This window comes from Pelodiscus sinensis, chromosome 20 (assembly GCF_052426305.1).
Source record: "Pelodiscus sinensis isolate ZL-2025 chromosome 20, ASM5242630v1, whole genome shotgun sequence".
Taxonomy (NCBI): domain Eukaryota; kingdom Metazoa; phylum Chordata; order Testudines; family Trionychidae; genus Pelodiscus; species Pelodiscus sinensis.
This window is the reverse complement of record NC_143071.1, coordinates 19,530,486-19,556,719: the sequence shown is the minus strand read 5'-3', so window position 1 is coordinate 19,556,719 and position 26,234 is coordinate 19,530,486. Positions and strand designations below refer to the sequence as shown.

Here is a 26,234-nt window from a genome sequence, read left to right as displayed (position 1 = left end):
TAGGGCTTTTTGCCGGCAGCCATTTTGTGTGGGCAGCCTTGGGGAACCAGGGAAGCATGGGGGCTGGGGTCAGGGGGCTGGGGGTGTTGGGAGCCGGGGGGAAGAGAGGGAAGGCCGGGCGCTGAGTGTTTGTAGGGTTGCTAAGTGCCCGGTATTTTCACCTCCTGGACAGGGAAAAATTCAGAAAATACCAGACATTTTAGGTGTCAAGTATTCTCTGATTTTTTTTTTTTTTACCAGACAGAAGCCAAAAATACTGGACTGTCAGGGTGAAATCTTGGACACCTGGAAACCCTAGCAAGTGGCTAGTTTGGGGTTTCTATTGTTTCTTCCAGGGGTTGTCTACACTAGAATGATGTACCACTTTAAATTCTAAAAGCAACACAACACCCTCTAGTGCACATACAATTATAATTGTGGAAAGGTGCTTTAAATTGGTATAGGTTAATCTGGTATGGGAAGGGGAATAAACTATATCATGCCAGGCACTTTTAAAGCAGTATAACTGCATCCACACCAGGGACTGGACTGCTATAATTATTTTAGGAAAAAAAACCCCCACTCCAGCTGACATAGTTATACTGTTCAAAAACTGTCCCTGGTTTCCCACAGCTCCCACCTCCTGTCTCTAAGGAGGGAATGTCTTTCTATACACCTTCCTGCTGGTAAAGCAAGAGAATCAGCGGCAGGGGAAGGGAGCCCTGCAAGAAATGTAATGTTTTATTTTCATTACTGTTCTAGGTTTCTTGAAAGGGAGTTTGCCATGCTCCGGTTGCTGGAGTTTTGATGCCACAGCCTGTCATGCTGAGCAACGAAGTCATATTGTTTCCCTGTACTCCTGTTCCTGTCTGACTCCATCAGTTGTCTCTTGTCCTGGACTGTAAGGTCCCTGAGGCAGAGACCATTGTTTCTGTTTATACATCAGTTAGCACTATAGGTCCAGGGCTAGGGCTCCTGGTCACCATTTTCATCATACATTCTGCCTCGGCTGCATTCAATGAGCAAGTCCTACATTCCAAAACGGTAAGTTACTATGCCAAGAAACTTTATCAAAAGCTGAAAAGACTCAAACTACCCCCACTCCTCTGTTCGGTTCTAAGATGTATTTTGCTTTTTAAAATATTCTGTTCTCTAAATGCATTTTGCAATTTTATTCCATTCATTTGATTCTGCACTCGTCTCGACAATATGGTTCTATGAATACAAGCTATTTAACACTTTTCTGCTAAAATAAAAAGTATAGCTTTATTCAAATCCTATTTTGTTACATTTCCCTTTTCCTACTGAAACTGACTTTTCCCATGATAAAAACCAGCTGTAATTAAATACAGCTGCCTTCTGATATATCTTTACTCTTTAATGTCATTGTATAATCCATTCAAAAGACCTAAAAGGCTTCTCTGAACAAAGAATGTGATTACAAGGAATGAGACACAGCGTTGTTAGATGCATGAAGCAACAGATTAACAAAGTATTTATCAACTTTACTGAGATTTAACCATGGAAATTTACAAAATATTTTAAAAAATGATTTGATTTCTTGAAATATCAAGACATTTTTCACAGCTCCTGCTACCCCATTCTACCTATGCTGTGCCCCTCACAGCTCTAAGTGTAGCGGTCACACCTTTGCAAGTGGAGGTGGGGATGGACGGGAATGTGGCTGGAGAACTGTTGCATTCTGCTGAGCCTAGGTTATGGAATGGTAATAGGAGGGGAACTGCAGCGGGGTAAATTGTGAAGTATGCTTGAGGCTGCTCTTTCCACAGGGGGCCAATCCAGCTCCCAGAACTGAAGGTGGCCTAAAACCACCTTCCCTTCTCCACTTCAGCTTAGGTGTGCTGAGGATCTAAGCTATAATCACTTGCCCTGAGCAGAGAGAGATGCAGTCTATTTGTCTGAGCACAATATGGGGAGCCAGTAACTCCCAAGTTCTCACCTCAGCAAGTCATCATTTGCGCTATGTGAACCTGGATTAGTCACCTAATCTTTCTTCTTTAATTTCTCTGACTGTAAAATGGGGATATTTGCTCCCACTAACACAGAAATGTCAAGAAGGTTCATTAATTACATGTCGGTAAACCAGCTTGCAGTACTGTTGTTATTATGGGAAGGAGAGGTATAAATGGCAATAGTGAAATAAGACACTCAAATTAAAGTTAACTTAAAAGAAAATACTTACATGGTATAGACATGTATGTACATGTAACACTGTACATGTATGTACACTGTGCATTTACCTAATGATCCATGAGAAGCTGATGTCCCCAAGAATGTGTTTTCTGATTGGCTTAAGTGTCCCTGGGGCTGATGGAGGAAATGCGATGAGAGGCTGACCGGTGGAGAAGGAGAGGCAGAGTGAAAAGAGGCAGAACTTCCAAGGGACCCAGGGATATTTACAGGAGCAGAACTCTGCAGCAAACTCCCACCTGGACAAAGAACACACAAACAGGATGGGAATGCATGATCATGAGGTATGGGCTAGAGCACAGCACAGCACAGGAGTTTAGAACAGCAGAGGTTAGCTGATCAGAAAGTAGAACCCTGGAATTTCCACCATTGCCCTTCTACATTACACGGCTCTCAGCCTTCAGCTGGGGCACTACATCAGCAAACTGGCCAAGTAGGATCAGATGTGATTCCCTTCAGAGTGCACCCTACACCAAAGACTGCGAGTCAACTGGCCAAACCAGGGAGAGGCACTCCCTCCAGGCCCTGATTGTACTTCCCCTGCAGAGTTCCCTATAGAAAACCATTTGTTTTAGCTATCAAGTGAGCAGCTTTGAAATGAAAATTCACTTGCAAAATTTGCTCTCCCCCCGGCTTTTTTTTTTTTTTTAAATACAGGTAAGCTACCAGGAAGAGAATCACACCACAACTTGGTCAATCTAAAATGGCAACAGGCTTCAGCTGTATGTGAAAACTTCCATGTAAGCAATAACAGAATCACACTCCCCTGAACATCACACCTCCTCGACTTCACCAGAGAGCAGTCTTCTCCAGCTGCACGGACAGCTCCAAAGAGTTCTCTCACACCTCCCCCCGCCACTTTCCATTTTGTACAGCTTTACAGGGAATAGTTGGCACCCAGACCTAAAGGGAGTGGCAGAAAGATCACCATTCTTCTAATTCCATGCTTCTTGTCTCTCCAGGCCAGCAAGGCTGAGCTGTGGCAGGAATGGGGCCCTCAGAGTACACCGTCTCTGGAGGTTGAAGCAGTATGATGATCCTTTGAGGGGGGTTGGATCTAAAATTGCCCACAGAATGGATTCTGGTTTCTCAGGTAAGGGTCTAAGCAGCAGCTGCATAGGCAAACAATAGCCATTATGGAGCCAACAATAGCTCATACAGAAGAACCAGTTTCACTGAGTAAAGGAATGGTGGCAGCTGGGCACCAATGCGTTCTGCAAAGAATCTTGAGATCTATAACTTTCAAGCCACTAGACACAGGCAAAATGGACCCTGGCTCAAATATCACATACAGACGATGAGACACATACACTGTATGCTTTGATAGATGGCCATACACCAAGGGCGGAGTTTCGAGAGAGCGGGGGAGGGGGAACAGCAGCTGGGGTGCAGTTTGCTTTTCTAGGAGAGCCCTAGAATGGGGTGCAGTTTGCTTTTTTTCCCCATTCCCCTGACAATAAAGGGAAAGTACTTGGATTCCGTGCATGCTTCTCACTCCTGGCTGATGATGGGAAGGGGGCAGAGGAGTAAATCATGGAATGCAAGTACTTTCCCCATGCTCCCTTATCAAGGGAATGGGAAGAAATGCAAGCCACGACCCGGTGCGCATGGCTGCTGCACCCTCTGCTCTCTTGAAACTCTGTCCTTGTCATACACCATCAAATGATCCTGTGACAATAGATGCAGTATTGCCAGGTCACTGGGTTCCCTTTGACTTTTACTGGGATTTTCCTCATGAGAAGCAAGTTACAATATTTTCAACTGTTTTGATAGCTACCAGACATATTTACACATTTTAGATGGCAGCTGTTTACAGACAAAACATGCTCAGCTCAGAAACATTCCTAGTCCACTGGCAGGAACTCAACTCTGTTAGCCATGGAGAGTGATCTTTTGCTTTCAGAACTCTCACTGGTTGCCTGAGTTAGTTACAACTGTTGCTTCCAACCAATCCATTTTTTAAAGTTGGCTTTAGAGCATTGTGGGCTGGCTCAGCCTAGCTGATCTGGCAACACTGCAAGTTGGCAGATGATCAAAGAAAGCTCTGTTGCTTTCATGTACCTATCATGATGCCACTCGTGTGGGGCACCGTGCTGCTGTCAAATGTCTTCTCCAGGGCAGCCACTCCGAATTCGTTCAGGTCCAGGTCATCCAAGGCAGATTCTGCCGGATACAGAGGTACCAATTATGTTACAAAGGACCAACAAACTTCAAGAGATAGGGTGACCCAAAGAGCCTACATACAACAACAGCCATTGTTGTCTTCTGGACAGCATACTCAGCCCTACTCTCAATTCTGCACAGTTTTGCTGTTAAATGATTCGTTATGACTCTAACAGGCAGCTTTTCATATTGGTTTCCATTGCCTAACCCAATTTCCCAAGATTTTAGATCAACTCATTCCCAGAAATTACATGAAAACAAACAGACCAGAAATAACAGCAATCCTCTCAGATCTCCCCCACACTGATGTTCTGGTTCTGCCCTTATGAAACACCTGCCCATGTTCTGTCTAGTGATGGCTAGTGCTGTATCATCAATGTACTGAGGAGAGCCCTAGAATGGACTAGCAGCAGCAGGCTGATTGCAAATCAGGTCTGAAGTTCAAAGACCATACAAGGCGATGAAAGCTTACACAGAGCCTGTCCAATGCTATGTGTAACCATATTATTAAAATATACCTTATCACAGACCTACAGATATAGACCCACATATATAGATCATAGACAGACAAATATATGCCTCCCCCTGCCTGCTGATTTGCTTTTATTGTTGTAATTAATTTACATCAGGAATGCTGGATCATGAAAGGGGATACAAAGAATCTGATTAAGAGAAGAGCGAGTCCCTTAGAGGAGCCCCTGTTCTACACATCTGGAGACTTTGTACTATACTTGGATCTCTGGATGGGGGCAGGACACTTTTCTGGAAAAGCACTTTTTTCGGAAAAGCGTCTGTGGCCAATCTAAACGTGCTTTTCCGCAAAAAAGCCCCGATCGTCATTTTCGTGATGGGGGTTTTTTGCGGAAAACACTGCTGTGCTGTCTACACTGGCCTTTTTCCGGAACAGTTTTCCGGAAAAAGACTTTTGCCTGAACGGGAGCAGCATAGTTTTTCCGGAAAAGCACTGATGATTTTACATTAGATCGTCAGTGCTTTTCTGGAAATTCAAGCGGCCAGTGTAGACGGCTGGCAAGTGTTTCCGGAAAAGCGGCTGATTTTCTGGAATAACTTACCAGTGTAGATACAGCCTAGTTTCGCAGGAAGCATCAAAACTAGGAGGGAAGTGTGGGATAAGAAACTAGAGTGCACTATAACATCTCTCAACCCCATGGCTGCAACATGTTATTCCAATTCTCATGCCTGAAGGGCCCCGTCTAAAGGCCTCAGTCAGCATTACCTATAACAGACTCCACTGTGTCGCTGGTAGGGTAGAAAGGCAGGGCATTGGCGTTCATGCCTGGGATGCTGCTGGTGCCAGCGGGGCTTGGTGGTGTTGCTGCCAGACTGGAAGTGATACTGGAGGAGATGCTGGAAGTCAAAGGGCTGCCCACAGGAAGAATCCCCAATATGTCCTGAAACAAGAGGGGGAAGTAAGAAATTAAATATCTCCACAAAAGAATCACTTCAAAATCGTGCAGAGATATGGCATCAGTCAAGCTACATCAGTGAATGTGTTCTTTGCTGATCTTTTTCTGACAGATTGTTACTATCAATAGTGTGGGGGCAGGGAAAGAGGAGGAAATTAACTGTCTGTGTTTCACTTCTACAGGTTTGTTTCTTTTCAGCCTTCAGGCAACACTGAAACGAACTCACATGACCCACAGATAGTATTGCAGTAATCACAGGTCTGGGTCACGCACTCAGCAAACATTTCCTGTAAACGGACAGGAAACCCTCTTTACAGGACCCCTCTCTCTGTGCGCCACAGTCCAGAACTGTGAATCTACACTGAATTCATGCAGGCCTAACCTTTCACACCACTGGAGGGCCCTCCCTTCTCAAAAGGTCATTTCTGACCTAGAGCACCCTGACTCTGTCTGGCCTGTCATTGGCTCCACAGATCTGGCTGGCTTTCATACTGGTTGTGGGGTGAGCTCCAAGCAAGGTCTCAGAGTTCTTTTGGCATTACAGTACCTGTTTGGGCTGTAACAAAGGCTGCTCCTGGCTCCTGTATTCCAGTGAATGGGATTTTATTTTTGCTTGCTGCAGTAAATAAACAGAACAAAAGATAAGCAGGGAGATTAACAACTACATTGAAAATGGCTGACTCCTGGCTTTTGGAGAAGCCATGAAGAACATGCACAGCCCCCTCCCCTTCTATTAGGCTGTCCTTGGTGCTTTAGAATCCAAAAAGCGGGGCTGGTGCTTGTGCTTAACAAACAGAGAACCCCCAAATTGCCTGTCCTCTTAATACATGGACATTCTGCTCAGTTATTTAACGATCTATTGCAATTATGTTTGCATTTAACAGAATTACCCCTTCATTAACCTTAAGAACTTCTTAAGAATAAAAGACCAAGTACAGATTCCTTTCCATTGCTATAAATAGTCCATAGTCTCTGCCATTCTCCAATAGGAACCACATTGCATTTTTATTTACTTTTGGGATTATTTATTTTGACAACATAATTTAAATGATTATTTTGCTACTTCTCCAGCCAAGGTCTGAACTAGGGATGTAAGAGTGCAGCCATTTAAATAGGTAACTGATAAGCTTATCCAAATGGTTACAAACAGTTTCCGGTCCTGCTCCTGGGGAGACGGCTGCTGCCCCGTGCTCCTGCCTCTGGTACACAGTGTCAGCCAGCTCCCCGGAAGTGGGTGGCAGGTGGGAGCAGGCTTAAAAGCTAGGTCCTAGTGGGCACCTGGCTCCCAGGGAGCCACTGCTGGCCTGCACTGTTGCCTCTTATACAGAGGCAGCAGCTTGGGGCAGGAGGCAGGAGCTGGTACATGTGGGGAGCTGGCTTAAAAGCCAGCTCCCAGCATGCATTGGCTCCCAGGGAGCTGACTGCCATCCGGCACTACTGACTCTATATTAGAGGCAGCAGCATGGGACAGCAACTGGCTCCCTGGGAGTGGGGTGGCAGGCGGGAGGAAGTGTGTGCCAGGACCTGGCTTTTAAAGACAACTCCTGAGGAGCTGGCAGCCGCTTTGCACGTAATGACTGAAATTTTCAGCAGTTACATGGTTAACCAATTACATGCATTTTAACATCCCCTAGTCTGAACCAGGGTTAGTTTCAGAAGGAGATGGAAAAGGAGTGACATCAATTTCCCCATCTGCAAAATGGGTTAATCATACTGAGTTCCTCTGTGAAATGCTTTGAGATCTACTGATGAAAAGACCTAAGGATTAGTATTACAATTACAAAGGGGTGTAAAAAAGATGGAGTAGAGATCAGCCAGGCTCCATTTTTGTTTAAAAAAACCCAAAACAAAACAAAACAATAAAGGCACAGGAAACAGAATTAAAAAGCAAAAACAAAAAACAGACACAAGGATCATTTTTAACTTATTGAACTCAAAGCCATAATAGATGACACTGAGCTAAGAGTTTAGTGGGATTCTAAAACAGAGTGACAAGTTTCAGAGGTAGCTGTGTTATTCTGATTCAGCAAAAATAATAAGGAAAACTGTCACCTTAAAGACTAACAAATTTATTGGGCATAAGTTTTTGTGTGCTGTAGTCCACTATCTGATGAAATGGACTCCAGTCCACAAAATTTTATGCCAAAATAAATTTGTTAGTCTTTAAGGTGACACAGGACTCTTCCTTGTTTTTGCTAAAACATTTTATCTGTATGGAAAAAATATATCCAACCATATTGGATACAAAAATTACAAGTTATTTCAACCCTTTTGCTTCAGGACATTAGCCAACCACCAACTATAATAATGCTGTACCTGTGATAGCAGACAAAGAAGGGCTCAATTATACACCCTGAGGTTGTGAAAAGGTGCCAAGGGTTGTCTCTGCTTGTTTCTTTTACAGAGCAGGATCTTTGTGATTCAGAGAAAGACATTCCAGAGATAAGAAGGGCTGCTCAACATTTTGTCTTCACGCTATGCACCGAAGAGCGATGTTTTGGCATTCAATTTAGCAGGTCTAGTATAGACACATAAATCAAATGCTGAGGACAGCTCTGGCTGGCGACTGTACTCCTTGCAGTTGAGAGAAGTAAGGGAAGCTGACGGGAGCATTTGCTCCTGTCAGCCTCCTGCTGTAGGGACACCACCAAGCTCGGCTTAAGGTTGCGTTATGAAAGCTGTTATTAAAACGATGAATTATTGTCGGCTGAGGATAGACACTGTAACCACAATGAATAAAGAGGAAAAAGAGCACAGAATTTCTCTCTTGTTTTACTTAACTGATTTATTTTCTCTCTTCAATCTGATGCCCAGAGGAGGCCAAGGTCTGGCAAACAGGCAGGTGAGATATGGACACAAAAATCTTTCTTTACTGCTTTCCCTAAATAGTGCACAGTGTGGACGCAGCAGTCACAACTGAACTGACCTTAGGCTTGTATTTCTTTGTGTGTTATAGATGCTGTGTTATATTAGTACATCTGCATGTGTTTGATAACATGCCTGCTAGATTACCCAATGCACCTCTTCCTTGCCGACACTCATCTGAACGCAAAATGTGACATAAGCAGGATTCAGAGTTAGAGTGGAGAGAGAAAAACACATGTACACATACAAACAGAATCAGTGCCCATTGTTTTTCCCAATCCTGCTGAGAGGATTCTTGCCAACATACCTGGCAGCTAAGCCTCGCTGAAGGTTTTTAATACATTTCAAGGCCAGCCCAATGTCTGCAACCCTGAACTGGTGCAACACCCGTTAAAAACTCCACATTTTTCCATATTTTTCTCTTTTATATATTTCTGACTAACATTAGAGAGTGCAAAACAAACCAAAAAATGCAAAGTAAAAGTGGAAATTGAAATTCTATCTATAACTTGCTCCATTGTGTCATGGGGGAGGAAAGAGAGATGTAAATTATGGATGAAACAGAACATTCCATATCCAGCACAGAACAAATCCACTGTGCAGCACATTTGCAGTTTTCCAGCGCCTTTTATCCAAAATGGTTAAAGGCCTTTATGAACACTAACAAAATAAGCTGCACAACCTCACTAAACCAGGGTGGAACCAGACTGCTGGCACTAAACATTAAAAAGGCCATAGAGCAGTTTTTAAACTAAGAGATGGGGGAAAGCCGATTGGTGCGGAGATGCACGTAAATCAGAGGGAGACTTCTCTTAGAGGAGAATCCATTGGTAGAGATTCTCTAAGCTGTAGTCAGAAAGAGAGGAGAGGAGAGGAGAGGACAAACCATGGGCCAGAGCAGACAAACAACCGCATACAAAGGAATCCAATGCATCAGGGAAGGGCAGACAAATAAGCAGTGGCAAATTTTTAAAGTGCTTGTACACAAATGCTAGGAGTCTGACTAATAAGATGGGTGAACTAGAGTACCTCGTATTAAATGAGGAGATTGACATAATAGGCATCACTGAAACCTGGTGGAATGAGGAAAATCTGTGGGACACAATCATATCGGAATATAAAATATATAGAAAGGATAGAGCAGGCCGGGTGGATGGTGGAGTGGAACTGTATGTGAAAGATAATCAAATGAAATAAAAATATTAAGTGAATCAACATGATCCATAGAATCGCTATGGATAGTAATTCCATGCTCCAATAATAAGAAATTAGCAGTAGGGATATATTACTGACCATCTGACCAGGACAGCGATACCGACATTGAAATGCTGAGGGAGATTAGGGAGGCTACCAAAATAAAGAATTCTATAATAATGGGGGATTTTAATTATCCCCATATTGACTGGATACATGTCACCTCAGGAAGAGAAGCAGAGATAAAATTTCTCAATGGCTTAAATGACTGCTTCTTGGAGCAGCTGGTGCAGGAACCCAAAAGGGGAGAGGCAATTCTCGATTTAGTCCTGAGTGGAGTGCAGGATCAGTTCCAGGAAATAACCGTTACAGGACCGCTTGGGAATAGTGACCATAATATAATAACATTCAACATTCCTGTGGTAGGAAGAACACCTCCGCAGTCCAGCACCCTGGCATTTAATTTCAAAAAGGGGAATTATACAAAAATGAGGAGGTTAGTTAAACAGAAATTAAAAGGCACAGTGACTAGAGCCAAATCCCTGAAAGCTGCATGGAAACTTTTTAAAGACACCATAATAGAGGCCCAACTTAAATGTATACCCCAAATTAAAAAACATAGCAAGAGACCTGAAAAAGTGTCACCGTGGCTTAACAATCATGTAAAAGAAGCAGTGAGGAACAAAAAGGTATCTTTTAAGAAGTGGAAGTCCAATCCTAGTGAGATAAATAGAAAGGAACATAAACACTGTCAAATCAAGTGTAAAAATGTAATAAGAAAAGCAAAAAAAGATTTTGAGGAACATCTAGCCAAAAACTCAAAAAGAAATAACAAAATGTTTTTTAAGTACATTAGAAGCAGGAAGCCTGCTAAAAAAACCTGTGGGTCCCCTAGATGATCAAGTTATAAAAGGAGCAATCAAGGACGATAAAGCCATTGCGGAGAAACTAAATGATTTCTTTGCTTCAGTCTTCACGGCTGAGGACATTGGGGAAATTCCCGAATCTGCACCGTCCTTTGTGGGTGATGAATCTGAGGAACTGTCCCGGATTGAAGTGTCATTAGAGGAGGTTTTGGAACAAATAGAAAAACTTAATGGTAACAAATCTCCGGGACTGGATGGCATTCATCCAAGGGTTCTAAAAGAACTCAAATGGGAAATTGCTTAGCTATTATCTGTGGTTTGTAACCTATTCTTTAAATCGGTTCCGTACCTAATGACGGGAAGGTAGCCAACGTGACACCAATTTTTAAAAAGGGCTCTAGAGGCGATCCTGGCAATTACAGACTGGTAAGTCTAACTTCAGTACCGGGCAAATTAGTTGAAACAATAGTAAAGAATTGTGAAGCATGTAGAAGAACATAATTTGTTGGACAAAAGTCAACATGATTTCTGTAAAGGGAAATCCTGTCTTACTAATCTATTAGAGTTCTTTGAAGGGGTTAACAAACATGCGGATAAGGGGGATCCAGTAGATATAGTATACTTGGATTTTCAGAAAGCCTTTGACAAGGTCCCTCACCAAAGGCTCTTGTGTAAATTACATGATCATGGGATAAGAGGGAAGGCCCTTTCTTGGATTGAGAACTGGTTAAAAGACAGGAAACAAAGGGTAGGAATAAATGGTAAATTTTCAGATTGGAGAGGGGTAACTAGTGGTGTCCCCCAAAGGTCAGTCCTGGGACCAATCCTTTTCAACTTATTCATAAATGATCTGGAGAAAGGGGTAAGCAGTGAGGTAGTAAAGTTTGCAGATGATACAAAACTGTTTAAGATAGTCAAGACAGAAGCAGACTGTGAGGGACTCCAAGAAGATCTCACCAAACTGTGTGATTGGGCAACAAAATGGCAAATGAAATTTAATGTGGATAAGTGTAAAGTAATGCACATTGAGAAAAACAACCCCAACTATACGTACAGTATGATGGGGGCTAATTTGGCTACGACAAATCAGGAAAGAGATCTTGGAGTTATCGTGGACAATTCTCTGAAAACTTCCACGCAGTGTGCAGCGGCGGTCAAAAAGGCAAATAGGATGCTAGGAATTATTAGGAAAGGGATAAAAAATAAGACCCAGAATATCTTACTGCCCCTGTATAAAACTATGGTACGCCCACATCTTGAATACTGTGTACAGATGTGGTCTCCTCACCTCAAAAAAGATATTTTGGCCTTGAAAAGGGTTCAGAAAAGAACAACTAAAATGATTAGGGGTTTGGAACGGGTCCCATATGAGGAGAGGTTAAAGCGACTGGGACTTTTCAGTTTAGAAAAGAGGAGACTGAGGGGGGATATGATAGAGGTCTATAAAATCATGAGTGGTGTGGAGAGGGCCAATAAAGAAGAGTTATTTATTAGTTCCCTAAATAGAAGAACTAGAGGACACCAAATGAAATTAATGGGGAGCAGGTTTAAAACTAATAAAAGAAAGTTCTTCTTCACACAGCGTGTAGTCAACCTGTGGAACTCCTTGCCAGAGGAGGCTGTGAAGGCTAGGACTATAATACAATTTAAAGAGAAGCTAGATAATTTCACGGAGGTTAGGTCCATAAAAGGCTATTAGCCAAGGGATAAAATGGTGTCCTTGGCCTCTATTTGTCAGAGGCTGGAGAGAGATGCAGGAGACAAATCGCTTGATCATTGTCTTCGGTCCACCCTCTCTGGGGCACCTGGTGTTGGCCACTGTCGGCAGACAGGATACTGGGCTAGAAGGACCTTTGGTCTGACCCAGTACGGCCGTTCTTATGTTCACTGTGTAGTAAGTATTATTATGCCCATCTTACACCTAAGCTAAACTGGAGCATAAAGAAGTTAAGCAACTTGCCAAAAGGTCCCAGAGAAACTCAGCACAGAATCATGCACAGAACCCAGGAGTCTTGACCTCTGAGATCATGCTCTAAACCACACTCCATCCTCACTGCACATGAAGAGATGGAAAAGGATCAATACTAAAAGATGTAATTCACTGGCACCGCTTTTCTAGTCTCAAATCACAACCTGACAAGGTCTAAAGCTGGTTCTTTTGTATACTGCATGAAAACTCAGATATATGTGTTATTTGCTTAATAAATCAGGCCAGATATTCAGGTCTCTTGGAAAAATCTGTTGTCTTTAAAAATATATATAATTTATTTAGATACTTACACCTGTATTGTGGTCACTTTAGCATGCATGCTAAGCAAAAGAGGGTTACTCACCTTGTGCAGTAACTGAAGTTCTTCCAGATGGTTTTCCCTGTGGGTGCTCCACCTTAGATGTCTGGGGCACTGCTGCACCTCTAGTTGGAGGTAGCAGTGCCCTCGGTAGGCTGCGCACTGCTACTCCGCATGTGCGGCCAACTATCTCTCCAGTTCCTTCTCTGTGCCAGAGATAGGCAGCTTTGAAGCAGAAGGGAGGAAGGGTGGGTGCTGGAGCACCCACAGACACAACCATTTTAAAGAACCTACATTATTGCACAAGGTGAGTAACCGTCTCTTCTTCTTTGAGAGTGTCCCTGTGGGTGTTCCACCTTAGGTGACTAAGAAGCAGTACTCACACTCGGAGGGAGCTTCGGTTGATTGCTTTTATTCATGACTGCTAAAACTGTCTGGCCAAAGTGAATGTCATGAGACAAGTAAGTTTTGATGCATAGTGCTTGGTAAATGTATGAGCGGAGGACCATGTGGCAGCCCTACAAATGTCCGTCATAGGAATATTGTTCAGGTATGCTGGAGAAGTTGCCATTGCTCTCGTGGAATGAGCAGGTAGCTGCAGCGGAAGGTCCCGCCCGAAAGTATGGTAGGTCAGTCATGTACAGTCCACGATTCATCTGGACAACCACTGTTTGGAAATTGGCATGCCCCTGGATCTTTCAGTAGTTGATACACAAATCGTCAAGATTATTTGTATCTGTCTAGTTCTGTCCAAATAAAATGCGACCGCTCTGTGGACATCAATGTGTGCCACACAGCCTCTCTGGTATCTGCAAGGGGTTTCAGGAAGAAGATAGGTAAGTAGATGGGTTCATTAAAATGAAAGGGAGTTGGGACCTACGGGAGGAATTTTTGGTGTGGGCATAGAATGACTTTGTCCTTGTGGAATACTATGAAAGGTGGATCTGCCATAAGCGCACCCAGTTCTCCTACTCTTCTGGCAGAGATGATGGCGATCAAGAAGCCCACCTTCATAGACAGGCGTAGCGTCAAACAGGTAGTTAGAGGTTTGAAGGGCTTGCGGATCAGCGCCTGAAGTACTAGGTTGAGGTACTAACATGGAGTTGGGCTCTTTGTGGGTGGATCCCCTTCAAAAAGCATTTAATGACAGGGTAAAAATAGACTTATCCTCCACCGGGAGATGAAATCCGGTTATCACAACCAAGTGAACCTTTAGGGAGCTGAAGGAGAGCCCCGAGGTTTTGAGGGGTAATAAGTACTGTAGGACCAGAGGTAGGGAGGCAGTCGCAAGAGCTGTTTGTTTCTGTTGACACCACATGGAAAATCTGCACCATTTATAAAGGCATGATTTTTTCGTAGTTAGTCTGTGACTACTGAGAAGAAGCTCTTGCATCGGCCCAGGACAGGTCACTTCTATTGAGGAGAGCCAGAAACCGTGCCTGCAAATGGAGAGTTTGGACATGGGGATGACTTACATGGACACTGTTCTGAGTCAGGAGATGTGGGAACATCAGAAAACACCCTGGATTCTTTGTGGACATATGCATCATGTAAGGATGCCATGTCTGTCTGGGCCAACATGATACGATTAGTATTACTGTGGTCCTGTCCTGCTTTATCTTGCTGATTACCCAATGGAGAAGTGAGTTTGGTGGGAACACATACGATAGTGGTGCGCTCCATATTACTGTGAATGCACCCACTAGAGAGTGCGTGCCAATGCCCACATGAGAACAGTACTGTGCACACTTCTTGTTGGCTTTAGTTGCAAACAAGTCCACCTCAGGGAATCCCTACTGACTGAATACTTGTGATAGGAGACTGGTATCGATCTCCCATTTGTGATTTGAGTTGAAGTTCCTGCCGAGGGGGGTCTACCATGGTATTGCTCTTGCCCGCCAAGCAGGTGGCTTGAAGATGTATGTTGAATGGGATATACCTTGTCCATAGCTGGACCATTTCCATACACAAGCGGTATGATCTGGCTCTATCCTGGCGATTTATGTAGTACATGGTTGTCACCTTGTCCATGAAAATATGTATTGTTTTGTTGAGAATTGGATGTACAGTAAACTTCCGATAATCCGGCACCTTTAGGACCCAGGGGATACCGGATTATCAGATATGCCGGACTATCGGAAGGGGGGGCTATGAGGGGTCTGGGGTGGGGTGGGGGGGATGCCTGATTCAGCCGCTGCTGGTCACTTTCAGCAGCGGCTGAATCTGGGATGCCTGGGGCAGAGCAGCTGGGGTGCTGTCGGGTTGGTCCGGTAGAGCCGCCCTTCGGCGCTGCGAGACCAACCCAGCAGCAACCCCAGCTGCTCTTGGGGACGTCTGGGGAAGAGCAGCTGGAGTGCAGCCGGGTTGGTCCTGCAGCGCCGTGGAGCAGCGCTACGGGACCAACCCTGCAGCATCCCAACTGCTCTGCCCCAGGCATCCCCGATTCAGACGCTGCTGAAACTGATCAGCGGCTGACTCCAGGAAGCCCGGGGCAGAGCAGCTCTGCCCCGGGCTTCCTGGAGTCAGCTGCTTATCAGTTTCAGCAGCGGCTGAATCGGGGACACCTGGGGCAGAGCAGCTAGCGTGTTGCCGGGTTGGTCCTGCAGCGCCGCCCCTCAGCGCTGTGGGACCAACCCGGCAGCTCTCCAGCTGCTCTTCCCCAGGCATCCCCAAGAGCAGCTAGAGTGTTGCTGGGTTGGTCCCGCAGCCCCAAGGGGCAGCACTATGGGACCAACCCGGCAGCACCCCAGCTGCTCTGCTCCCGGCTTCCCCGATTCAGCTGCTGGTCAGTTTCAGCAGCGGCTGAATCGGGGAAGCCGGGCGCAGAGCAGCTCCAATTGTCCGGCAGCCAGAGCACTTCCGGGTTCCTGATGGTGCCGGACCATCAGGAGTGCCGGAGCATTGGTTACCGGACCAATGGAGTTTTACTGTAATAAATGTTGGCAAGAATTGCTTACTGCCCGGAGTTCCAGTATGTTTACGTGCAATTTGGACTCCTCTGCGGACCATCGCCTTTGCACCATGAGTTTGTCGATGTGCACAATCCTACCCATGAGAGATGCATTTGTCGTGAGGGTTATGGATGGTGGCTTCAGGACCCTCTGAAGGTAATGGGAACCGTGGATCCTCAGCACCTCTTAAAATATCACACCACTTTTATTTACTAGAGCCAAGAGGGATCTAGGTACCTAATTTTGGGCAGTTATATTTGAATACTGTAGATTTTTCTTTGCTAAAACCCTGCACAATTCAGTCACGTCACATAGCTACTATACAATTTGGCAGCATGCACACAAGCAAGGTCATACCAGAGTGCCAGAACACAACGTGTTCATCGTGCAAACTGAACTTCCCACACACACTCTTCTGGAGACAGGGCCCTTTTAAAAGTCATATTTATATTTCCTTCCCCTTCCTCCTCAGGTTGGGCTCTTTGCCCATGTTTTCTCCAAGACAGGGTCTCCCTCGAAACTGTCTCTGCTGGCAAGAGACTGGGATTCTCTTGGTCTTCAGCCTTGGAGCTGCCTGGTTACTCCTTTTCTGTAGCACTTGCAATGGAGAATGAGCATGTGGCTTTTCTTTTGTTTTTAAACAACTGCTACAAGCTGCTGTATTTAGCAGTGAGATGTGGTGAAGTTACAGCCAGCCCTGAACTTTGTTCCCAAAGAGATTTGTAAATCCTCGTTTCTTAAACTATGCCCAGTTAAGCAAACACTAGAACGGTTTTTTAAAATGGTTTAAATTAATATGGCATAAACATTGTCAATACCCATAACTAAATCATTTTAACTAAACCAAAAACAGTGGTCAAGACTAGCCTCCTTGCAGACATGAAGCATGTCTCTTTCACCTAGCTGTAAATAAATAAATAAATAAATAAAAATGAAAATGAAAAAAAAAAATCACGTGAGCACAAACAACATTAATGACTTCTAAAGCAAGTCATTTTTTCAAGACCTTGTCTAAGAGGGGGGTTTCAATTATTTGTATTGTAACTGAAGTGCAACAGAGACAGTGCCTTACACAATCCTTTTTTTTTTTTTTTTTTTTTTTTTAACAAAAAAAGTGTGCCGGTACTAGGGTTGCCAAATGGTTTTTAAAAATAAATAAATAAATAAAAATTTATTGAGAAAAAACAAACAAACAAAAAAAGCACCGGGGAGTAACCGAAATGAAGTTGCGGCCCTTTTAATTGCCGTGTATCCTGAGCGGGCTTCTGTCCAGTGAAGCATGAGTGCTCTGCGAGTGGTCCCCCCTTTTGCCCCCCAAAAAAGTGACAATACATCGTACTGGTGTGTACCATCACAAAAAAGCACTGGCTTTACAGGCTTAATGCTAATATCCTCAATGTAATGTACACAGGGCTTAACTGTGGTCAGATTAAAAGGAAATTTTCCAGGCACCTCTGCTTTCAGTAATGTACCACCATTTCTCAGTTTGGCAGAGACCAGCCCTCATGAAAAGATGTCTGTGAATATGTCTTCTTCATTCCCTTATAAAAATCTACTTATTTCACTAATAATATAATCAGCAACAGCAAATTTACAGAACATCTCTTTTCAAAATACAGATGAAGACACCATCTCTGTCATGGATAAAGAAAGATAAGTCATCAATTTTGACAAGGAAAATACAGAGAAATTACTGGTGACTCCAAAGAAGGAAATTCATGGAAGAACTGGACTTGAAGATGGAAAAGGTGGCACATGGCAGACAAGAAACAGGAGATTATTCTGATCTTAAGGAGCAGTAGGATTCAGACAAAAAACAGAATGGAAAGAGAAAGGGAGCAGGGTAGAAGTTTAAGGTCACGCAGAATTCAGTACGGTTCTGCCGAATCCTACATCCTCTCTGGCCTGCTACATGCTGGCGTAATGAGATGTGAACATATGTACCAAAGACCATGTTGCAACTTTGCAGATGTCTGAGATCAGGACAGTGGTGGGGAAGGTGCCCAAGGCTTGGGCCATGGTTGAGTGCATCTTTGCCAACAGTGGAGGTTGAACATCTGCCAACATAGCACATATTGATGCAGGAGACGATACACCTGGAAATCCATCGCGAAAAGACCAGAAGACTCTTCCTATGCTCAGCATAAGCCACTAAGGCTGTGTCCAGACTCCATGCCTCCGTCGACGGAGGCATGTAGATTAGCCAGATCGGAAGAGGGAAATGAAGCCGCGATTAAAATAATCGCGGCTTCATTTAAATTTAAATGGCTGCCCCGATCTGCCGATCAGCTGTTTGTCGGCAGATCGGGAGAGTCTGGACGCGATGCCCCGACAAAGAAGCCTTTCTTCATCGACACAGGTAAACCTGGTTTCACGAGGCTTACCTGTGTCGATGAAGAAAGGCTTCTTTGTCGGGGCATCGCGTCCAGACTCTCCCGATCTGCCGACAAACAGCTGATCGGCAGATCGGGGCAGCCATTTAAATTTAAATGAAGCCGCGATTATTTTAATCGCGGCTTCATTTCCCTCTTCCGATCTGGCTAATCTACATGCCTCCGTCGACGGAGGCATGGAGTCTGGACACAGCCTAAGAGCTGGGAGGACTTACGGAAGGGTCTCATATGGTCCAGGGATGGTCTAGACAGTATTTGGTCCTGTCATGAGGGCAGGGGACTGGACTCGATGACTTCTCGAGGTCCCTTCCAGTCCTAGTATTCTATGATTCTAGGTAGAAAGCAAGCACCCTCCTGACCTCTGAAGTGTGCAGGTGTCTCTACTCACTGGTCTGATGAATTTTCCAATTGAAGACAGGAAGAAAGATATCCTGGCCCATGTGGAAGGCAGATACAACCTTGGGAAGAAAGGCCGGATGAGCTCTAAGCTGCACCTTATCCTTAAAGGCGGCCGCATAAGAGGGTTCTGATGTTAGGGCATGGAGTTCAGACACTCTTCTGGCCAATGTAATTGCTACTAAAAAGGCCTCCTTAGCAGAAAGGAGCGAAAGGGGACAGGAGGCCAGCAGCTCAAAGGGAGGCCATGTCAGCCTTGAAAGAACCAAATTAAGGTCCTTCTGGGGAAGAGGGGCAGGGCATGCAGAAAAAGCCTCTCAAGACCTTTTAAGAATCTGGCTGTTAAGTTGTGGGAAAACACAGAATGGCCCTGAATAGGCAGATGGAAGGCCGAGATTGCAGACAGGTGGACTCTGATTGAAGTCAAAACAATACCTGTTAAGGTACTGTGTTTAAGATGAAGGAGGTAGCCAAGGACTGTCTGCAGAAGGACCTCAATGGGGATGAACCCCTTCTAAGCAGCCCAGATTGCGAATCAAGTCTATTTCGCCACATAGGTGGACCCAGTGGAGGGCTTCTTGCTTTCCAAGAGAACACTCCTCACTTCCAATGAGGCCTGCTCCTGTGAATTCTGCCATGGAGCAGCCACACCATGAGGGGAAGAGACTGCAGGTCCGAGTGCAGTAGACAGTGACAGAAGATCTGTGCGGGCCAGAAGAAGCTGAGACTGGTGGACTAAGAGGTTTCGGAGACTGCTGTTCTAATGCTGGTGCAGCCATGCCAGCACAATGAGAATTACTCAGGGAAAATGGTGGGAAGGCATATATGAGGCCTTTTTTCCAAGGAGGGAGGAAGGTGTCTGCAAGGGAACCTTTCTCCAGGCCCGGTCTGGAGCAGAACCTGGGGCACTTCACTTTCTGTCTAGCGGCGAATAAATCCACTCAGGGAAACCCCCACTTTTGGAAGAGTGTGGAAGTCACTTTCAGGGAAAGAGCCCACTTGTGTGGTGAGAAGGGAACTGCGGCCCACAGTGGCATTCTTGGCCCAGGGGAGGTGACAGGCCTCTAAAGAGAGATTGTGAAGAACACAGATGGCCCAGAGCTATAGTGCCTCTTAGAGGGCTGTGGAATAGATTCCCCCCCGCCCCCACCCTTTGCCTGTTGATGTACATGTCTCACAAAAATCTCCAATTAAGAGTGCATAGGCTCATGCACACCCTGATGTGTAGCACTCCTAGGAATACCACTTGAACAAGAAGCAGAGGTGAAAGTGGGCTCCTACGGGCTGGTATGGCATACTGGTAAGAAAGCAGCAGCGCTGTAGTTGCAGGGCCACCAACTGGGATGGAGAGGGGACAGCTCCCTGGTGCCTGGCGATTTAAAAGGAGCCGAGCCCCCATACTAATAAGACTGATAAGTTACTTTCACCCTAAGTACTTGGCCCCCCACTTGATCTTCCTATTTAAACCCTGGTGCCTTCCTGGAGCTGCTGGCTGCTGTTACTAAGTCTGTGGCAAAACCAATGCTCTCCAAGCTGTGTGGTTTCCCAGTGGCATCAGGAGGGAACCCACATATATTAGATGGACTTCCAAGGCAGCTGTTCCTACAAAGGATCTACACAGGACAAGGAAACATGGGAGCTGGGGAAGAAATTTCAGAAGAAGGATGACATGTTTGGAGCAGTGGGAAAGAAAGAGAACTAGCAGTGGTGTCTGGACAGATCGGAGAAATGAGAGGTGACAAGAGCAGAGAAATGATAGTTGCAGTGATCAAGGTGACCCAGATGTGAATAAGGATTTTAGCAGTGGAGAGAGATATTCTACATCTGAAGAGAACCTTGTGGAAGAAGCAGATTCAAATGACATCGAATTGCTATCCAAAGTTAATAAAGAAGGAAAGATGTGGAGAGGGACTTGATTTAAACAGGTACAAAGAAGGGCCACTAGGATGATCCGAGGAATGGAAAACCTGTCTTATGAAGGGAGACTCAAGGAGCTTGGCTTGTTTACCTTAACCAAAAGAAGGCTGAGGGAGGACATGATTGCACTCTTTAAATATATTAGAGGGACAAATACCACGGAGGGAGAGGAATTATTTAAGCTTAATACCAATGTGGACACAAGAACAAATGGATATAAGCTGGCTAGTAGGAAGTTTAGACTTGAGATTAGACGAAGGTTTCTAACCATTAGAGGAGTGAGGTTCTGGAATGGCCTTCCAAGGGAAGTTGTGGGGGCAAAAGATCTATCTGGCTTCAAGATTAAACTAGATGGCTGCGTCTAGACTGGCATCATTTTCCGCAAATGCTTTTAACGGAAAAGTTTTCCGTTAAAAGCATTTGCAGAAAAGAGCGTCTAGATTGGCACAGACACTTTTCCGCAAAAGCACTTTTTGCGGAATAGCGTCCGTGCCAATCTAGACGCGCTTTTGCGCAAAAAAGCCCCGATCGCCATTTTCGCAATCGGGGCTTTTTTGTGCAAAACAAATCTGAGCTGTCTACACTGGCCCGTTTGCGCAAAAGGACTTTTGCCCAAACGGGAGCAGCATAGTATTTCCGCAAGAAGCACTGATTTCAGATAGTAGGAAATCAGTGTTCTTGCGGAAATTCAAGCGGCCAGTGTAGACAGCTGGCAAGTTTTTCCGCAAAAGCATCTGCTTTTGCAGAAAAACTTGCCAGTCTAGACACAGCCGATGGGTTTATGAAGGGGATGGTTTGATGAGATAACATGATCTTGGTAACTAATTGACCTTTCATTATCAGTGGTAAATAGATCAATGGAGGGATGATAGGAGTTACTATAGAGAACTTTCTGGGTGTCTGGCTGGTAAGTCTTGCCCACATGCTCAGGGTTTAGCTGATCGCCATATTTGGGGTCGGGAAGGAATTTCCCTCCAGGGTAGATTGGCAGAGGCCCTGGAGGTTTTTCGCCTTCCTCTGTAGCATGGGGTACAGATCACAGCTGGAGGATTCTCTGCATCTTGGGGTCTTCAAAGTATTTGAAGGCTTCAATAGCTGAGATATAGGTGAGAGGATTATTCTAGGAGGGGATGGGTGAGATTCTGTGGCCTGCACTGTGCAGGGGGTCAGACTAGATGATCATAATGGTCCCTTCTGACCTTAAAGTCTATGAGTCTATGAGTAAAGCTAAATTTTGACAGACTGAGTTTGCAATGGCAACAGGACAGCCAGGAGCTAATGAGAGATTGAACAGATGCATAGAAGTTGGGACCACAAAAGTAAATTTAGGAATCAAACATTGTGGCAACTGTGTGTTACTTTTGTTCCACGGACAACAGAATCAACCCAAACTAAGTCAGGCAATTGCTCTCCACCACACAACATTCTCTTTTTACCTGGCATTTGAAGCTCTTCAGATACTCGGCCCCCACTTGATCCTCCCGTTCAAACCCTGGTGCTTTCTTATAGCTGCTGGCTGCAGTTACTGAGTCTGTGGGAAAACCAATGTTCTCCAAGCTGTGTGGTTTCCCAATGGCACCAGGAGGGGATCCACATATATTAGATGGACTTCCGAGGCTGCTATTCCTACAAAGAATCTAACAGGAAAAGAAAACATAAAGGTCATAATAAAGGAACTTTCAGTCAGCATCGCTGAGTCAAATGATTCCTATGGACTCTCTCTTTTACTTCCTTGTTTGTGCATTAGCTTCACTGATGGTCAGCAGAAATAGACAAATATATACATTAAGGATGTTCAAATGTGTGTAATTAAGTAACTGTGTAACCACTGAAAATTTCACCAGTTACATGGATGACGGCAGTGTACCGGTTCCCGCCTGCCGCCTAGTGCTACTGCCTTTGTATTATGTGTTAAATTGTGGTTAACTGACTAGTCGAGTAGTCAATGGAATTTCCATCGACTACTCCAGTGTTTCTCAACCTTTTTTTTTTTTTATAAAGTACCCCTTTAAAAAAAAAAAATTATAAGTACCCCTAGTACCTACTGTTTTCAGACACAATTTTTTTTTCTACTATTGCAACACATTTGTTTAAACAATTTTTGTAGCCAGATTACATTTTTGGGTGTACAAAATGCTATAAAACTTAAAACAAAAATTCATTTTTCTCCAAACTTCAGCTGTGTTGAAGTACCCCTCAGATTCTTCTCAAGTACCCCTAAGGATATTCGTACCACTGGTTAAGAAACACTGGACTACTCGATAGGCACTTCTGCATTCCTCCTCTGAAATGTACAAGAGCCCCTGCTGGGCATTCTGAACTCCGTGTACAGCCTGGGGCCAGCGGGAAGTCTGGGGCCTGCTGATTCCGAGCTACACGTTGGAGCTCTTGTGCATTTCAAAGCCATGGATCCCCGGGTCAGCGGGGGACTCAGAGTCCCCTGCTGACACCGGGCTCCATGCTGTGCTGCATGCCATGCAGAATCTGGGGTCAGCCGGGGAGTGCCCGTGTTCTGCGTGGCACTTCCCTGTAATTCACGGTCAGCAGGGGACTCCCCAGGTTCCGCGTGGCACTTCTCTGGAACCCATGGTCAGCTGGGGACTCCATGGACTTCTGGGGAAATGTCGGGTTCTGGGGAAATGTCGCACAGAGCCCGGGATCAGCAGGGGAGTGCCCAGCTGACCCCGGGCTCCATGGCTGCCCCTTTGAAATGCACAGTGATATGTAACCTGAGGATCTAGAGACACTTCCCTCTGCAGCCTCACATGAGACTCCTGGAGTTCACTGACTTGATCAAAGCTCTTTCCATTCTCTTTAGGTTGATTCAGATTAGGATTCTGTCTGCACTCTGAGGAGGATCAGTGTTTTAACTCTGTTAGCTAATAGTAAAAGCACCTGAACTGGTCTGAGCAGCATATATGCTATAGTATCTACCAGCGGAACTGTACCTGCTAGTCTGAAAATCCTAGTGTAGACAAGACCAAAGTATTGACAACCAGAGTTAAAACAGGAGTCCTCCACTGGTTCTCTCCTTTGGGCCACAACCTTGCATCATGCATTTAAACAGTTTTATTTTTTTCAATTTAGAACTAAATTTGCACACAGCTATTGCTCCCACAATCTGAAATGTAGCATGGAGGAGGCTGGAGTGAGCAAGAGGGATTCTGGGAGCATGATTTTTAACATGGGCTGCCTGCAGTTTTCCCTCCCCTGAAGTCATAAAGTTACTGCTTACTGTGGTGGACGTGGGGCTGGTTGGCAGAGTTCCTGGTTTATTCCACACCTACAGTACAAATACAAAACAGAACAGGCCATGTGAGCTTGGTTACTTCACTGAGTATTTTCCTTTGATGAATTACTCAGGAAAAATTATCATCAGCATAGTTATATGTGTTTGCAGGCTACAAGCAAAATGACAAATATTTCCTTTTTTTGGTATGTGTTTATGGATTAGGGAAGGCTCCATTTTAAAGACGGAAGAGCTCCAGAAAGAGAACAGATCTCAGTGATCATGAGATTGAACATTCAGTTTTCCTGTGGCTTAAAGAGCATTCAGATGGCATTTTCACAGAGAATAAAAGAATGTTTGTACTTTATTCCATAGTTTTAATTACTAAGAGAAAATATCATGCCCAGTCTGTCTTAAAGATCTGGCCAGGTGTCCCAGACACAATCAAATTCAGGGGAATTCAAACTCTTATTGACTGGATTTTGATTGTAACAAAGTACAGCCTCATTTTCAAACTTCCAGGTTAAAGAGTCCCTTTCCATGTGGGAACTCTTAAATGAATTCAACTCATCTAAACCAGTATAGAATTTTCATGATTTAAGACCATGCCAGTGTATCTCTTTAAAATCTTCATCAACAGTTTGGGAACACTGCAAGCTCCAACGTAGCTTAATGCAAACAGTCACCTTGTGCACAGGCTAAACTTCTTTGAGATTTCATGCATAAGCAAACTAAATGATAGTTTTGTACTCTAGATTATTCTGGCTCATGGATTGTACGTGGATACAGAAGCCATACACTTTCCACTTCCCTGAACTATACCTCACCCAATGCCAGGGGTGGCCCGTGGCTATAGGCGGTCTTGGCCGCCGCCTAGGGTGCCGCCGCCCGAGGCGCCTGACGATGATGTCAGTCCACTGACGGCCCTGCAGGCAGGGACGCCAATCATGCGTTCCGCCTGAGGCGCCAGCTGCCGCAGCTTGCCTCGGACAGCTCCTGCCCAACGCTAATAAAGGAAACCTTTTAGGGCAGTGGTCCCCAACCTTTAGAGGCTGCCGGGCGCCAGGGGGAGTGGCCGTTCGCCTGCAGGGCGCCAAAGGGTGGGGACACATGCACGCCCAGGGGTGGGGCCCCCCCATAGCCGCGTGCTCAGGGGCGGAGCCCCCCCTGCAAGCGCCACGCTCCCAGGGCCGGCGCTCCCCTGCAAGCGCCCTCCAGCAAGTGCCGCGCGCCCGGGGCTGGCGCCCCCCCTCTTACAAGTGCCCCCTCCCCTTGCAAGCGCTGTGCGCCCCCCTGCAAGCGCCCCCCCCTGCAAACGCTGCGCGCCCAGCGCCCCCCCCTTTGCAAGCGCCCTCCCCCCTTGCAAGCGCCGTGCACCCAGAGCCGGCGCCCCCCCCCCTTGCAAGCGCTGCGTGCCCGGGGCCAGCGTCCCCCCTCCCTTGCAAACGCCGCGCGCCCGGGGCCGGCGCCCCCTCCTTGCAAGCCCCCCCTCCTTGCAAGTGCCGCATGCCTGGGGCCGGCGCCCGCCCCCCCCCCGCAAGCGCCGCGTGCCCGGGGCCGGCGCCTCCCCCTCCCCCTCCCTTGCAAACGCCACGCGCCCGGGGCCGGCGCCTCCCCCTCCCTTGCAAGCACCGCGCGCCCGGGGCCGGCGCCTCCCCCTCCCTTGCAAGTGCCGCGCGCCCGGGGCCGGCGCCCTCCCCTGCAAGCGCCGCACGCCCGGGGCCGGTGCCCCCCACCGCAAGCGCCGCACACCTGGGGCCGGCGCCCCCCCCTGCAAGCGCCGCACGCCCAGGGCTGGCGCCTTCCCCCCAAGCGCCGCGCACCCGGGGCGTGAGCGGCCAATTCGCGGCGCTCCTGGGGCCGGTGTCTGGCTCCGGCTCCATGCATGCACCATCTGCCCGGGGCCAGGCCAGCCCTGAGCACTTGGCGGGCGCACACAAATGGCCCCGCGGGGACCACTGTTTTAGGGAATGAAAAGCAAAACAATGCTATAAGCATGGAATAAGTTTCTAGAAGTAAGGCTAAAACCTATGTTCCTCCCCAAATAATCTCTCTGAAGAAGTACTGAGCTGAGAGCACTGTACCCTGTAAGATGAGCGCTTGGGCAGCAGCTCAGGAGAGATTCAGATGCTGCCCAGCTGATGAGCAGAGTGCTCACAGTATATGTTCCTATTGAATCCTCACGTGCATTGATGCTCATAACAAAATGTATTCCACACATGGATGGAAAAAAATGAGAGGAAACATTGGCTGAGAGCCAAAAAAATTCAAACCCTTTGAAAAATTTCCTACTCTGGAAGAGAGTGGTACAGTAGGGAAATGCAGGTTAACAATGTGTGAACAAAAGCTACCTAG

At 45.9% G+C, this 26,234-nt stretch overlaps 1 protein-coding gene and 1 long non-coding RNA gene across 7 annotated transcripts in view; one reads left to right on the top strand and one right to left on the bottom strand.

Annotated features, from left to right (window-relative positions):
• The window catches only part of UNK (unk zinc finger), an 88,567-nt gene that overhangs the window by 10,217 nt on the left and 52,116 nt on the right, over positions 1-26,234 (bottom strand). For 5 of the 6 annotated variants that reach the window (XM_075903649.2, XM_075903647.2, XM_075903650.2 and 2 more), the window contains 6 exons: positions 23,886-23,933; positions 22,087-22,287; positions 6,328-6,396; positions 5,591-5,765; positions 4,252-4,353; positions 2,241-2,429 (listed from right to left, as the gene is read on the bottom strand). In XM_075903649.2, the coding sequence (XP_075759764.1) occupies positions 2,241-2,429; positions 4,252-4,353; positions 5,591-5,765; positions 6,328-6,396; positions 22,087-22,287; positions 23,886-23,933 (784 nt within the window). The remainder of the gene's footprint in view (positions 1-2,240; positions 2,430-4,251; positions 4,354-5,590; positions 5,766-6,327; positions 6,397-22,086; positions 22,288-23,885; positions 23,934-26,234) is intronic. The other variant, XM_075903648.2, reaches the window with a different exon arrangement.
• On the top strand, positions 2,340-8,527 carry LOC142819099 (uncharacterized). The gene is made up of 3 exons (XR_012896809.2): positions 2,340-2,474; positions 3,153-3,283; positions 8,185-8,527. It is a non-coding gene; the product is annotated as an uncharacterized LOC142819099 (long non-coding RNA).